General features: G+C 34.2%; 1 protein-coding gene across 1 annotated transcript in view; it reads left to right on the plus strand.

The window, feature by feature from the left end:
* Positions 1-17500, plus strand: part of LOC106876626 (neuronal acetylcholine receptor subunit alpha-10) — a 410306-nt gene that overhangs the window by 350581 nt on the left and 42225 nt on the right. Inside the window, exon 3 of the mRNA XM_052966106.2 lies at positions 4083-4192. Within this exon, the coding sequence (XP_052822066.1) occupies positions 4083-4192 (110 nt within the window). The remainder of the gene's footprint in view (positions 1-4082; positions 4193-17500) is intronic.

A 17500-nucleotide genomic window follows, 5' to 3' on the forward strand; every position in this document is an offset into this window, starting at 1 on the left:
GCGTGTGCGTGTGTATATATATGTATATAGGATTGGCCACTAGTCACCTGACAGTAAATCCAAACCATTTAATTCCAAGAATTATGTTTAACAACAGAATGAATTTAATAAAAGCATCTAAATATGAAACACCATAAAAATTGTTGAAACTGAAATCCTCCTTGTGCGACACATTTTCCCATTCGAGTCAATACAAAATTAAAGATAGTACGTATGTATGTATATATGTATATATATAGATATATGTATATTTATGTATACATACATATATATATATATATATATATATATATATATATATATATATATATAGATATAAGTTCAAAAAAACAATAACAAAAAACAACAAAGTGAGGACGTGATACGGATAGTGTTATTGGACGCTCAGGAAAGGAAAGAGAGAGTGTATGACGTTTCGGGCGTAGCCCTTCGTCGGAAAGATGGAAAGTTCGGAGAATGGAAGACGGAGAAAGAGGAAAATGGTACCGATGCCCACGAGGTTACATTGTGAAAAGACCGGAAGAGGAGGTGGTGGGGGAAAAGTTCTTTCTAAGACAGGAGAGTGAAAAAGGGAGATGAATATCTGTGCGTGCGCGAGAGTCTGCGAGTGTGTGTCTGATAACAGAACGTGTGTGTGCGCATGTCTCTGTGTGTGTGTGTGTGTGTGTGTGGGCATGGTTTGATGGTTTATCCGTTAGTGTGTTTGTGTGTGTGTGTGTGTGTGTATGACGTAGTGGAAGGAATTAGTAGTCGGGATGGTTACTGAACGCTTATAGACAGTGTTAGGTAGAAGGTCAACAGGTGGTTTTTTTGAGTATGTGTGTGTTCGTGTTTGTGTGGGGTTGTAGGGGTTGGGTACGTGTGTGTGTGTATTTTGTATGTGCACGTGTGTGTATGTGTATGTTTTTGTGCGTGCGTGTGTGTTTGTGTGTATGTGTATGTTGTGTATATGTGCGTTGTTGTGTACGTGTGTTGTGCGTGCGTTTGCTATTGTATGTGCGTGTGTTGTTTATGCCCATGTGTGTGTGATTGTATGCGTGTCTGTGTGAGTGTGTAGTGTTGGTGAAAAGTGTGTGTGCGTGTGTGTGTGTATGTGGGTGTGTGCGTGTGTGTGCATGTGTGTGGATGTGCGTGTGTGTGTGGGATTGTGAGTGTTAGGTACGGGTGTGTGTGTGTGTGTTTATGTGTGTCTGTATGTGTGTTTCCGTGTGCGTGTGTGTGTGTATTTTTTGTGCGTGCGTATATGTGTATATTGTGTATGTTTTCGTTCGTGTGTGTGTGTTAAGTATGTGAGTGAGTATTTTGTATGTGAGAGGTGTGTGTGCGTGTGTGCATGTGTGTATATGTGTATGTGTGCATGTGTGTATATGTGTATGTGTGTTGTGTATGTGTGTGTGTGTGTGTGTGTGGTTTTGTGTATGTGAGAGGTGCGTATGTGTGTGTTTATGTGTGTGCGTACGTATGTGTGTGAGAGCGTAAGGATGTGTGCCAGGTATGTGTGTTATTTTGTGTGTGCACTCCTGTGTGTATGCGTGTGCATGTGTATGCGGCTGTGTATGTGGGCGTGCGCGTATATATGTGTGTGTGTGTGTATATATGTGCGTTCGTCTATATGTGTGTGTGAGGGCGCGCATGTATGTTTGTCATGTATGTGGGCGGTATATATGTAAGGTGTGTGGGAGGTGTGTGTGTAGGTGCATGGGAGGTATGTGAGGTATGTGTGAATGGGGGTATGTATGGGTTGTCAGGTGTGTGGGAGGTATTTGTGAATGGGGGTATGTGTGCAAGGTTGTGCATGCTTGGGTGTATGTGTGTGGTGTGTTGGGGATAGGTGTGCTTACATGTGTGTGTATGGGTGCGTGTATTTTTTGTGTGTGGGTATGTGTGCGTTTAGGAAGGGGTATATATATGTATGTATGTATGTATGTATATATATATATATATAGAGAGAGAGAGAGAGATATATTTATATGCAAGGTGAATAAATCGTCGTCTAAATTACGCAAGAGTGAAAATAATACATCTCATATTAGCAAAATATTTACCAAAAATACATTAAAATATTTTGAAGTACTGAAGAGTAAATTTATTCAATAAAATAGGCATTGGATTCAACAACAGCCTCCTGACGACTTCGGAATCCTCTGAAACTCTTCTGGATGGTCACCTTGTTTAAGTTGGTCAATACTGCCATAATCCTCGCCTTCAGTTCATCTTTGGTGTTACAAGAAGTTTTGATGTTCTCACTTAGCTGCGCCCCACACATAATAACCAACGGGGTTGCAGTCTGGGAATTTAGTTGGCCAGAGGTTAGGGGTGATGTGATTGCAGAAATATTTTGACAGCCATGACAGTGTTTTCCTGCTTGTGTGGCATGGTGTAGAGTCCTTTTGCTAGAGATGGGGGTCTTCCAGTACGCACCCTCTCGACCCAGGGCAGCACTACCTCCTCCAGTCACTTGATGTAGGCCGTGGGGAAAGATGAATAGAGGCATAACGTCGCCATCACTAATGATCACTCCAAACACCATAATACTGAATGCATGTATGATTTTTATCAATCTCGGTACATGTTTTGAGGACATGGAAAGCCAATGGTTGTTCTGTGAGTGCCCCATCTGATCCTAGCAGGAATTTGCCTCCTCTGAGTGAAACCAAATCATGTTCGTTTGGAGGGAATGATTGAGTTACTTCAAAACCTGCGTAGCGTGGTCCTTCTTCTTGTCCTTGATGGCTTGGTGTACTGCCTGACTAAGACGCTCCTATGTCCCTGGCAATTGACTTAATTGACTTGCAGGGATCGCTGTCAATCCAGTCTCGGATCTTACCAACACATTGAGGAGTTCTTTTCTTATCAGAACAATCAGAGTGAGTCTTCCGAGTGGCCGTACCTTTGTAATCACCATTAGACTAATCCAACCTTTTCCGAATCTACTGAAATGTTCTCAGATTGACACCCAAACACTCAGAATTGCTCGTATTGGAGCTTACGGTGCGAATGCCAATCAGTACAGCATGTCGTTTTCAAATTTCTGGCAGAGTGAATTGCGTGATGGTGCTATGTTTCTCACAGGCGGAACCCAACTGATACTACGATACTATGTAGTCGACAAAACTGAAAACAAGCAATGTCCATGCGCGAAATTTAACATATGAAATGGCGACAACTTACCCATTACGCCCCTTATATATGCATATATATATATATGTATATATACTGAGTAATAACAATATAAAGTATTATCCATTCGACTTGAGCATGAATTTATATATATAAATTAAACACTATTACACAGTGCCATGCATGTAATGCTGTATATTCAATATTCTATATTTTATGAATATAGTTTTAGCGATGAATAACGACAACTTAGAAAAGCAAATAATTTATTTCAGATATCTTTATAATTTATTTCAAATACCTTTTCCTTTCTACAAAGTTGTACTCCTCTCAAACTCTAGTACTTTCTTCTATTTTGCTCTCAATTTTACTTTTCTTATACACTCTTTAATAGGAGTAATGTACTGTACCTACTGGTAACTGATTCTTATGTATATTATATGTATATGTGTATATGCATATATATGCTTATATATATATATATATATATATATATATATATATATATATATATAAATATATATATATATATATATATATATGAGTGTGTATATGTATATTTATATATACATACATTAGCCCTTTTTGGACCCTCTTTTAAACTCGCGAAGCCTAGAGGCACACTCAATACCCTAATTTTATCTACCGATCACTACAGAACACTGAAGTGATGGAAATAACATGTAGTGTATTGTGTCCTCTTGACAGAAACGGCCGTAAGGAGCTGTTCCTTTTCTATTCTATGAATTACTGGTACGTATATAATACACAGTATTTACATATGTATATATTCTCATAAATGTTTTAGAATAAATAAATAAAAATACATTATATAATGTCTAACAGTTGATGTATACTATTTCTGTGTCTCCAATTTCTTCTTGCCGTATATATATATGTATATCTTTATATGATGTATGTAAAACATAAATATTATGGTCATTAATTTTGTTTTTATGCAGGAATGGAAGGACGAACGCATAAGTTGGAACCAGTCTGACTTTGGTGATATGTCTATTGTCCGTATTCCAGCAAGATTGCTTTGGCTACCAGACATTGTTCTTTATAACAAGTGAGTCACATTTATCAATTTTCTAACTTGACTAATAGCTACCCTTATATTTGTTGAATATATTCGTTGATGTTATTTTGCCAGCATTATTAGGATTGCAAGAGAAGTGTAAGCTAGTAGGAAGTAAGTGAAACTCTGACTCTCTTTCAGAGTGTCGGTCTTCCAATTAGCTTCATTTATTAATGAGAAAGTCATGAACAGCGTATCAGATATCTTATGATTCTCCGAAATATTTGCGGTTAATGACAGCCCAGAATTACATCATTGACGTACTTAGTGGGATAATGAATAAAATACTATTGATTGAAGTAGACATACACTACGAAGTACACAAGTACACACACACACCCATAAGCTGTTCTCAACGTTAATTATATACAACAAATTAACATATAGAATTTGTATATCAATTTCATTTAAATTTTACTCAGTAGCTCATAATTTAAGCCCATTTGGTATTCATTACCTTTCTTTACCAGTCAACATTTTCAGAGTTAGCGTCTATACAAAAGATTGTGCATTACATACTTCCTCTAAATAATGGTGTCCCCTCACCATGATTCACGCTGCAAAATAGTTGTCTTCCTCTTTTACTCTTTACTCCTTTACTTGTTTCAGTCATTTGACTGTGACCATGCTGGAGCACCGCCTTTAGTCGAGCAAATCGACCCCAAGACTTATTCTTTGTAAGCCTAGTACTTATTCTATCATTCTCTTTTGCCGAACTGCTAAGTTACGGGGACTTAAACACACCAGCATCGGTTGTCAAGCGATGTTGGGACACACACACACAGACACCCAAACATACAAACACACACACACACACATATATATATATATATATATACGACGGGATTCTTTCAGTTTCCTTCTACCAAATCCACACACAAGGCTTTGGTCAGCCCGAGGCTATATTAGAAGACACTTGCACAAGGTGGCACGCAATGGGACTGAACCCGGAACCATGTGGTTGGTAAGCAAGCTACTTACCACACAGCCACATATAATTTATAATCTGTATTACAAGTATATTTTGAAATACTTTACAGAGGTAAATTTCGTTTTTGTAAAATAAATGTGATACACACGACGATCGAATATTCTGAATCTATGTTTTGTTCTCAAGATGTCTTACATCTTGCTTATTTCTGACGATATAAACGTATCATTCCTTTTTTCTTCGTTTTTTGTATCAACTAATTTTAAATTTTAAGTTCCAGGTCCACTCATGGAAATAATAGTGGATAATTTCCAGCCTACTACTCGATTGGTAGATATTTTATTGAACCCTTCATAATCGATTTCAGCAATATTTGAACTAGGATCGTAGAGGGATAAACAAATGTAATATTTTAACACTCATATACTTTCATGCCATTGACTAAAACGGTGACTCAGGTAACTACGTAAAAGAATACGGATAATCGCCCAAGGAGATATAGAAGTGTCAATGAAAAATTTATGAGAACAAATTGGAGAATTCATAGCTCAATAACTGTATTCCTCTTATGTTTGTACGGATATATATATTTAAAATTAAAATATCTTCCGCGTTAAACACTTTATTAATTTTGTTTTGCATAACAAAAGAGTTTTACATATTTGGTAAACTAAGCAGCATTTAATGAAATCGCTCCAAAATAAAAAGAGCAAAGAAAAAGAAAAACGTTTATATTTTTAATCTAGTTGACAAAATAGCATCCGATACTCCTCAAATCTAACAAAATAGCATCTGATTCTCCTCAAATCCTCTTTTTATCAAACAGAAAACAATATTGGATCATGTGTTTCTAGATACACAATTCCTGATAATAACGTGGAATTGATATGGCATAAATGTCTTTGAAGATAGCTCGGCTCGATCAGGTAAAACCTGGGTTTAAATTACATCAATAAAAGGGAACGAAAAATATGCTATATGCTGACGAAGTACTTTATCTTTCTCATGACTGCTCTTCTACTTAATGATTTTATTAATAGGTTGCAATTACTATGAGTTGGCAGTCTCCCTTGAGTTTGTTTAAATTATATATAGACCATTTAAGTTTATCACTTTAAAATCCACTATCCTTTATCGATTGTAACGAATTCCATTAAAATCCATCATGCAACAAATTAACTACAGTTAATTATTCATACTCGCAGTAAGGTTAATTACAATTTATTTTAGTAGGGCACATGTTTAAAGTAAATGTTTTCCATTAGTACCCCCGAACATGTGCTATAAAGACAGATTGTAATTGTAATGTTTTATTCGCTATAAACTTTTGTAGTGAATTCTAATAAAAATATCACTAAAGAACAAAAGTTAGCATATAAAGTGAATCGAAGGAGAGATAATAGCCATAATTTCATTCGCTTTTCTTACATGGCTGGGTGGTGAGTTCAATTAGTTTCTAATGACTGATTCCCTGTTTTGTCAGTTTAATTGCGCTTTATTTTGAATGATAACATTTGGATTTATATTAGATTGAAAAGTTTGAGATCATAAGTTTTGTAGCTACAAACACGTACGCACAGACAAATGCACACGCGCGAACGCACACATGCACTTACATGCACCAAGCGTATCTATGAAATAAATTGCTAAAAGCTCCATAAAGCAGTTAAGATTTTGTTCTTTTTCATCACTTGTCCATTAAATAGGGAGAGTAACCTGACTAAACTTCCAACACACCATGAAGCCATTATCAGAATCAAACGGAATTTTCGCATTTCATTTTTTGCTTAGCATCGAAACAAACCTTATCAGATAGAACTATGACCAAATGTGATACAATTGCAATTATATAATCTTTTATTAAAGCATTGTATGAACTTTAATTTTAAAGGTTATATCCTGTATTTAGCTAATCTTTCTAGCAAGTTCTATGACAACATACAGGTTCCTACGCCGAATCAGCTAAATCTAGAATATATTATAGGGGTTATATCGGAATACGAAGAGGTGATAAAAGTACATATTTTCAATAGCACATGTTTAGTAATGGGTCAGATTACATCGAAATTGATTACAATTGAACTCCATATCAGATATGATATATGACTATTGAATACAGTGCAACCCACTACCAAAAAATGCATTCTGAGTCCAATCCGCAGTATAATGTTCGTACATGTATGTATGTATGCATGTATATATATATATATATATATATATATATATATATATATATATATGTGTGTGTGTGTGTGTGTGTGTGTGTGTGTGTGTGTGTGTGTGTGTGTGTGTGTGTGTAAGTGTGTGTGTGTGTATGTGTGTCTGTGTCTGTGTATATATATATATATATATATATATATATATATATATATATATATATATATATATATATATATATATATATATATATATATATATACACGAGGTCTGATCAATAAGTATACAGTCTGTAGCTAAAGTAACGAAGATAAAACACGCAGAGTGAAGCCGTTCAGCAAAGATTGATCTTGACTTCTGCTGTGTATGCCCACTAAGTTTTAACGTTCAAGCTCACTTCCGCTGTTTACGGCAGTGATTCGAAGGAACGCGTGTAGCGTGTTATCGTCGCATTGACAATGACAGAGAAAGTTGTCATTGTGATACCTGCTCAGAGGCGGACGCAAAGTTGCAGAAAAGGTACGGAGAGGATTATACGAGACGCACACTAGTGTATAAGTGGTTCGGACGTATGGAAAATAGCCAAAATGATGACAATATTGACGAACGTTCTGGAAAACCCGCAACTAGCAGAACTCAGAGAAACATCGCAGATGTGCGTGCAGCTGTGAGGGGAAATTGTCGAATTACCATTCGTGGGTTATCAGAGAATGTAAAGATTAGTCACAGTTCATTTTATTTTATCACATCTGAAGATATGGGTTTCAGCTGCGTGTCTGGCAAGTTTGTGCCAAAACTACCTTCAGCTGAACAAGAAGAAACTCGATTTTCTTGATTGTTTCGAGAACAATGAAAACGTTTTGAAAACTTTGCGTAGGCCTCTGAGCAGGTATCCCAAAACTTTTGCCAATATTTGATGCAGATTCTCTGCTCAACTTCATCTGTCATGGTCAATGCAACGATCACACGCTACACACCTTCCTTCGAAGCACTGCTGTAAACAGCGAAAGCGAGCTAGAACGCTAAAACGTAGTGTGCATGGACAACAGAGTTCAAGGTCCACTTGTGTCAAGCAACTTTACTCTGCATGCTCAGCTTTGATACGGTGGTGACAGCCCGGATACTTACATACATACATACATCCATACATGCATCCATTCATACATCCATCCATCCATACATACATATATATATATATATATATATATATATATATATGCACTACACAACTGTACATATATTTCGATAAGAAGAAGAGATGAATAACAGCATGAATTGCTTAAATTTGAATCACTTAAGTTACTTTAAAGTGTTTCGTCACATAGTAATTATTACAATAGACGAAGCCATTACATAAGCCTCTAAGATTTTGTTTGTCCTGCTAGAAATAGCAGCCGAATATCCCGAAAAACCATTGTATTGTCGTGAACAAAATATAGCTTATTGGAAAATATATTTTTATCTGTGAAAAAGAAATGAACACTTCGCCGGTTCCACAAAATGTATTTCAGCTATTCGATCAATTTAACCACTCCATCATTTTGTAAGCTTTTGATGTATGTCACTCTTAGCATAAGCGTAATATTAAAAAAAACAGTGTTACTTATTATACAACAAAACTTGGTCATCGAGTTACGTGTACGGTGTATCCAACACATTTCCAGTCAGTTTCTATCTGCTACGTTGGGAACTAGAGTCTATGGTAGAAGACATGTAAAAGGTCGAACGTATGACTCATAAAAGCATTGTAGGCGTATTACCGAATCAGCTTATTTAGACTTATGTTTATAATCTTATATCATGTTCTATGTATGCTAACCTAGAATGATAGAGGATGATATTGACAAGATAGCTTTTTTTACATAGTTTGGCTCTTTTCTAGATGGAATGGGGTTAAAGAACAACTGTTACAAAATGTGATAAAGAAACATACTCTATCTGCAATTATACATATAAATAGGTTATTGGTTGTATTTGCGTAGAGCGTAAAAATAAGTAAATACCTTATGAAATGTGTAAAGGATAGATTTCAGAATCTGATCATCTCTTTTGAGAAAATATTTTAGTATTTGTATCAATTTTCCTTAGTTTAAGACGTAGAAAAACAACCATCTCCAATAACGACAAGGAATAAGAAGTACACGTACCTACTTTATTTCCCATATTTTCCTTGGGTGCATTTAACAGAATTCACTATGAAATAAATAATCGGGATTTGCTCTCGATTTACGCAATATTCTTGTTGTCAGTGATCTGTTGACAACCAGATAAAATAACACACATACACACATGTATATAATCCACTTATACTTGATTAGGCAGCGAATATATATGAGTACAAACACTCTTATTGTCTGATTTATCAAACATACCATGGATCGATATTAGTTCGATATTATGTGCTTGTTGAAATGAATTACATGTTTGGCAAAAGGAATAAACACAAACTATCTCTTCATACCTTTAAATGCTCGAAACTTTGAAAATGCCCTATAGTCACAGATATATTTACAAGATATAATGTGAAATTTATCTGACAATGTGATTATATCTAAACCAATCTATCTTCAGGTCGCGATTAGTCAACGAAGTATATTGCGAACTATATTTTCTCTAAATATTTGTATATATTTGAAATTCATTTACAGCTTCATTATTTCAATGCTTATTCTCGGAGATTGTTTGGAGTTGTTAGAGAACACAGACCAAATGAACAGACCATTGTATCAGTAGAACTAATATTTGTATTGATTTAGTGAGATATGAGATCAGATTTTACAGCGCAAATGTTATTAGTCCATATGGAAAATGTCAGCTAAAATGAGATAACTAATAACAATATACTATGAACTAATAAAAATCGTATACAATGCAATTTATTTCCTATGATGCAATATTCCATTTTACTATTTTATCTCTGTACGTCATATGAAAGTATCCCGCTAGTTATACTTCAATTAAATTTATGAATGTACAGATAATGCTTAACAGCTACATTTCCTTAGCATAAGGAAGATCTTGGCAACATAAATTAAATGAATGCCATTTTTGAATACAGATAACATTTACCCAATTAAAGATGTAACAATTACAAAGTAATATATATACGGACGTAGTGAGTGTGTGTGTAAGTGTATATATACATACATACATATACATATATATATATATATATATATATATATATATATATATATATATATACACAATTAAACTCATTAAACATTCTTTTACAGAATAATACAATTAAAATTTCTTTGATTAAAACCCTTTCTAGCATGGAAGAATCCAAAGAGCATTTAAGGCACATAATGCTTTATGAGTATAAAAAAGGAAACTCTGCAGCCGAAACGATTCGAAACATACACTCTGTTTATGAGAAAGAATGCTTGAATGAAAGAACTTGCAGAAGATGGTTTGCAAAATTCAGAAGTGGAAATTTCAGCCTTGAAGGTGAAGATCGAACAGGACATCCAGTTGAGTTTTATGATAAGCACCTTGAGGCACTACTTGAAGAAAATCCTTCATTAACAGTTGAAGAATTAGCAATAAAGCTTAGTTCAAACCATAAAACTGTTCATCGTCATCTTCAACAACTTGGAAAGATTCCTAAACTTGGAAAATGCATGCCTCACGAATTGTCCGAAAGGAACCGCAGATTCCGAGTTGACATCTGCTCTTCTCTTCTTTCTCGCAAACTCATTTCACCCTTTTTGGATAAACTAGTGACTGGTGACGAAAAATGGATCTTCTATCGATATGTTAAACGTCGTAAACAGTGGCTTGGTAAAATGGAAAAAGCTCAACCACAACCGAGAAGGAAACTTCATGGAAAAAAGTCCTTCTCTCTATCCAGTGGGATTGCAAAGGAGTAATTCACTTTGAAATGTTACCACCTAATGCAACAATCAATGCTCAAGTCTACTGTCAGCAATTAGAGCATTTGAACCAAGCGTTGAAGGAAAAAAACACCAGATTTAGTGAATCGAATAGGAGAGATGTTTCATCAGAACAATGCGCAACCCCACACTGCAAAGATCGCATCACAGAAGATCGAAAAGCTTAGTTGGGATAAAATTCCTCATCCACCTTATCCTTCCGACCATGCCCCTTCAGACTACCATTTGTTTCGTAGTTTACAGAATCATTTGCGGGACATAACTTTCGCAAGACACGAGGAGGTCGAAACTGACATTTCAGAGTTGTTCGCTTTGTAACCAGAAGAGTTATACATTGATGGGATTAAAAAGCTTGTAAATGGATGGAAGTCATAGATAATCAGGGAAATTATATTGATGATTAAATTTCAGTTAAATATAATATTTAATCACTTATTTTCTTTATTCAAAATTCGGACAAGACTTATGGGATAACCTGGTATTTTACTCATAAACATATACATATCGTGTTAATAATAGCCAATATTTTAAAATATTTTAATTACAGTTCTGTTTAATTTAAACATTTTACAATGATATTATATCTTTACCACATAACAGCTTAAAATGGCAACTGAAATAACATAATTACTTATATAAATATTATACTAAAATAAATTCATTAAATATCAAGAATTACCTCGGTTCATAAAACAGTTAAAATTATTGAATTATAGAATACTAGCACTAAAATGATACACTATCTACTCATCTTCAACCGACCATATCTTTATTTATACGAGTGTGTATGTGTTTGCATGCATGGTATGTGCCTGTCTTGAAATGTATTAATATGTGAGCATCTATATTGTATTATATATACATCCATCCATCCATACATACACACACACACACACACACACACACACGCACACACACACGCACACACGCACACACACATATATGTATATATATATATATATATATATATATATATATATATATGTGCGTGTGTGTGTGTGTGCATATATGTGTGTGTATGTACGTATATGCATACATGAATATATACGTATATATACATATATTTATATATATATGTATACATATGTACATATATATATATATATATTTTTTCATAGAGCAATAGAAACACAATTAGATTTAAGGATCAAACTATATCCCGCAGTAGGCCAGCCTCACTTGCAAATTCTTCAAACTCTTAACACACACATTAGCATGCGCACACACGCGTGAATATCCACACAAACACATACACACATATGTATACATACATACATGCACACACGCGCACAAACACCCACACGCAAGCAAAAACGCACATACATATATGTATATATGTGTGTATATATATATATATATATATATATATATATATATATATATATATATATATATATGTATATATTATATATACATATATATATATATATATATATATATATATATATATATATATATATATATGTATATATATATATATATATATATATATATATATATATATATATATATATATATATATACGTGCTTGTGCATATAAATTTGTTATGTATTTAAAACAGTCAATCACCTACACAAAATGCTTTTGATTTATGCTATAGATAAATCTAATGGTTCTTAAACAACATCTCAGTACATCAACCGAATTTCTTAGAATATTCATAATACCGTCATAATGTAACTTCATATGATTACATGTTATTGCATGACCAGAAATAGTGTTTAAAATGCTTGCTGTAATGGACATTTCTTTTTCACTTATAGTCCTTTAATTTTCGTTACAGATAATTCTCAGTTAAATATTTTTATAAGTATGTAAAATCTAAATAGTTATATTGCATTTCACTTTCCCGACTTCATTGTATGAAAACATATAAATGTGCATTTGCTATTGCACGTAAACCAGTTTAGATTACTTTTCATTTGAATTTCCACAGAAACGCAGAGTCGATTATTGTATAAATATTTTCTATTAAATGTATTTTATAAAATCCCAAGATTGCACAAGCTTTAAAATATATTTTTAGATTTCTTCCAAGTATTATATTTGCTTAAGTTATATTGCTATCATTATTAGGAGCATTTTAATGCTTGTTTTAAAAATTTATATTCTTAATATAAACTTAAAACTGAAAACTAAAATTTATATAATCTTCCATTATGAACGCACCATATTTTTTCACAGTATTTAATTCACGAATTTAATGTTCGCAAATTTTGTCTTCTTGGAGGTTTTCTCAATGCAGATCTTCTTTGAAATCTCGACAGCTATTTCAAATATTTATTTTGCTTTTCCGTTGTTGTCAGATTTATTTTATTAATTCATATTCGTATATTTATTTTGATAATTCGAATGTTGTTTCAAATACTAATTGATATTTTCAAAGTGTAATCACATTCTCTCAACTGCATGCTTTAATATGCATTGTATGTTATGATGTTTACACCAACTCTACATTAATCTCCGAGTAAATCATATGATGCTATCTCTAACACACTGATATATTATCATTAATTTCATTTTACTGCGTCATTTTTCCGCTAAGAAAATGCAAGAATTCTGTTCATTTCTTGTATTTGTTGACGTGTTTTTCACCATCATAATTTCTAGATAAAATTGACATCAAGATAAAGCGTTTAAGTGGAAGCTAGAACACAAAACGAAAGTACAAATTGTATGATGGTGATGATTCTGCCATTTGGAAAAAAAAAAAATTCTGAGAGAAAATATCTGATGGAGTAAAATATTAGCTGTAAGGCAGTTATCCGCTGGAACCTTATCTTAAATTATCGCATGTGTTTCTAAATATCGATTTGATTAAGTCAACGTATTTTTTCGTTTCAATGATTCCCATAATTTATCAATCTCTTGTATCATTCTGGTATGGCAATAAAGAATTCATAGCATTAGCTAAAAGCAATTGGCCTACTTGTTTCTGTTAGCTGTTATATCTACACATACATACACGAATATGTACCGTAAATATGACTTATATGTGCGTGCGTATGTTTGTATGTCTGTGCGTGCGCGTGCGTGTGCGTGTGTGTGTGTATGTAGTTCAATTTTCAACACGTACCAAACCTGCTATGTATCATGAATCAAAATTAGTTTCCCTAATATTAATGTAGGATAACAAATAATGAAAATGTAGGGTTAAAATAGAAAAGAACACTTGATTTACACCAGTTACTGACTCAATAGAAAACACAGATGGGAACAGAGCATTGAGTATGCTCCCAGGTGTCGCCCAATATCCAAAATCGAAAATAAGCCCTGGATTTAGGGAATACTGTTCAAATATTTGCAAAGCACTGTATCACTTTCTGTATTTTTGCATTTTATATTTCTAAAACAAAAGCCCCGAAACGCCTGATTCTGATACTGCCTGTTCATTAACCCAAATTTGCACTCATCAGCTGTTTTTCAATGGCCTCATGAATGTCGTTACCGCACTTCTTCCGACTTTACGTTCTGAATTCATATGTCGCAAGAGCAGACTTTGCTTTTCATTCATTTACAGGTGAATAAAATAAGTACCAGTTGAACGCTGGGGTCGTTGAAATCGACAGATTCCCTTACCCTGAATTTGCTGGGCTTGTGTCAAAATTTTATACTAGTCTAACGGAGCGTCTACGTAGTGACTAGAACTGCTACATACAGTAGTTGAATCTCTGTTCATTCGTTTCATATTGCTACAAAATTTGGAAGAACACATTAGATAAATACGCATTAAGAAATAGTTATACTTGAAACGCTTTAGACGTAATATCTGCTATATCAGCGTCAATTTGATGTTATTCAACGAAGAAAAAATATACTCATTTTATAAAGAAACATACAGCTACGCTCTATATTCAACTCCTTATACTTTCGAACCTGCCGTTGGCTTCGATTATCAAGACGCCGATAATGGCGTTCGAACTCTCAAAAGAACACACTGTTTCGAGTTCCAATATATATATATATATATATAAAAGTTCGAATATACAGTGTATATTTGGTATAGAGTAAATGGCTAAAGTCATTTGAGTGTGAAGTTGGGGTATTTGCAGATAATCCAAGTTTCACGATGATTATAGCGTCATATTGTTTGGCAAAGAGTATATAATCAAATGAAAAGAACACGAAGAACATTCTTCAACACATCTTCAGCTATAAGTTACAAGTGTTTCCGTACCATCTCCATTTGCAACGCCAGTTTAGGTGAAAATTCTAAAAGAAAAATTACGCAATATTTGCGGTTTTTGGTATTGGAGAGGCACTTCTTCAGACTTGCAGCAAAGGCGTGCTATTGCATTGTGAGTCTATCAGACCTTGTTCAAGGTCTGATGATATATATATATATATTCATATACATAAATGCATATACATGTATATATATATATATATATATATATATATATATATATATATATATATATATATATATATATATATACGTATGTGAATATTTGTATGTAGGTATGTATATGTATATATATATGTATGCATATAGATAGATGTATATATAGATATATATGTATGCATATAGATAGATATGAATATAGATATATACACATATGTACGTGAATGTGCGTATGTGTTATGTGTGTGTTTGTGTATGAGTGAGTGTATATGTGGGCTGTGTGTGTGTGTGTGTGTGTGTGTGTGTGTCTGGTCATGCGAAGCAAACTGCAGTTTTGAACGCTTAATCGATTTTGAATGTCGACATATTCTTATATCTATTTTCTAGAGATTCATTTACTGTATCAAGATATTCCATGCAACCATTAGCTCGCGAAAATATGTTTCCAAATCGATTGTGAAATTTTATTTACAAAGTTATCTCTCAACAACCACAAAGGAACGCTAATAGCACAATTCTGCAGAATTTTGCATCACTTTTCCGGCCTCGCTTTTGTAATTAGACTAGTACACAGACTGACTTCATACATATTTAGGATGTTTGATAGTATATAATAGATGCTCATCAAAAGCACTTCAGCGTCTCTATGCGTATAAGCTTGCGCAAGCTTATAAGTATTGGATATTTTTGTCCAGTGTAGCGACCTTAGTACTTATTTTTTTAAGGTTTGGATCTTATTTTAGGCGAATTGCTAATTTGGGATGTTAACACACCAACGCAGGTTCTTAACTGGTGGTGAGGGACACACATACACAAACATGCACACACACAGATATCTATCTATCTATCTATCTATCTATCTATCTATCTATCTATCTATCTATCTATCTATATCTATCTATCTATCTATCTATCTATCTATCTATCTATCTATCTATCTATATATATATATATATATATATATATATATATATATATATATATATATATGTACTGATCCTTGATAGAAAATTCAACAAAAGAACTACTCCAGCTGTTGAGAGATAAATAATATTTATTTAAAGATCACAATACATGTATTAAAGCGCGACAAGTAGTTGCATATGTTGAGAACACTCAAGCATTCTTCACGCGCAAACCAATTATTATACGTGGTCTGATCAACAAATATCCGGACTGTTGACATAGTAACGAATTTAAAGCACGCAAAGTGAAGCCACTTGGCACAGATTGATCTTGAACCCTGCTGTCCTAAGTTTTAACGGTCTAGCTTACTTGCACTGTTTATAGCAGTGCTTGGAAGGAAGGTGTTTAGCGTTTGATCGTCGCATTGAACACGACAGAAAAGGTTGAGCATCAAGTTTGGCGATATCTGAAACTGAGACCGGAGGGTCTTTTTGGTCAGCTGAAAGCAGCTCTGGCACGAACTTGGCAGACATGCGTCTCATACCCAAATCCTCAGTGACCATGGACTAAATTGAACTTTAACTAATCTGCACATCTTCTGATAACCCAGGGATGGTGATCCAAAAATTTCCTCTCACAGATACACGCATATTTACGATGTTTTTCTGAGTTCTGCTGGTTGCGGATCTCTTAGAACGTTCGTCAATCTCGACATTTTTACGCCCATCTTGGAAATCTCTGAAGTTCTCGTACACATGTGTGCGGCTCATACACTTCTCTCCATAGCCTTTCTAAATCTTTGCATCTGAGCAGGTATCGCCATGACAACTTTCTCTATCACGGTCAATGTAACGATCACATGCTACACGCCTTCCCTCCAGGCACTGGTGTAAACAGCGGAAGTGAGCTAGAAGTCAAAACATGGTGCACATGCTCAGCAGCGTTCAAGTTCAATCTTTGCTGAACGGCTTCACTCTGCGTACTTTAGCTCCGTTAATATGGCAACAGTCTGGATACCTATTGATCAGACCTTGTATATGTATATATATATATATATATA

The sequence above is a fragment of the Octopus bimaculoides genome, chromosome 3 (assembly GCF_046866305.1).
Source record: "Octopus bimaculoides isolate indiv1 chromosome 3, ASM4686630v1, whole genome shotgun sequence".
Classification (NCBI taxonomy): Eukaryota; Metazoa; Mollusca; class Cephalopoda; order Octopoda; family Octopodidae; genus Octopus; species Octopus bimaculoides.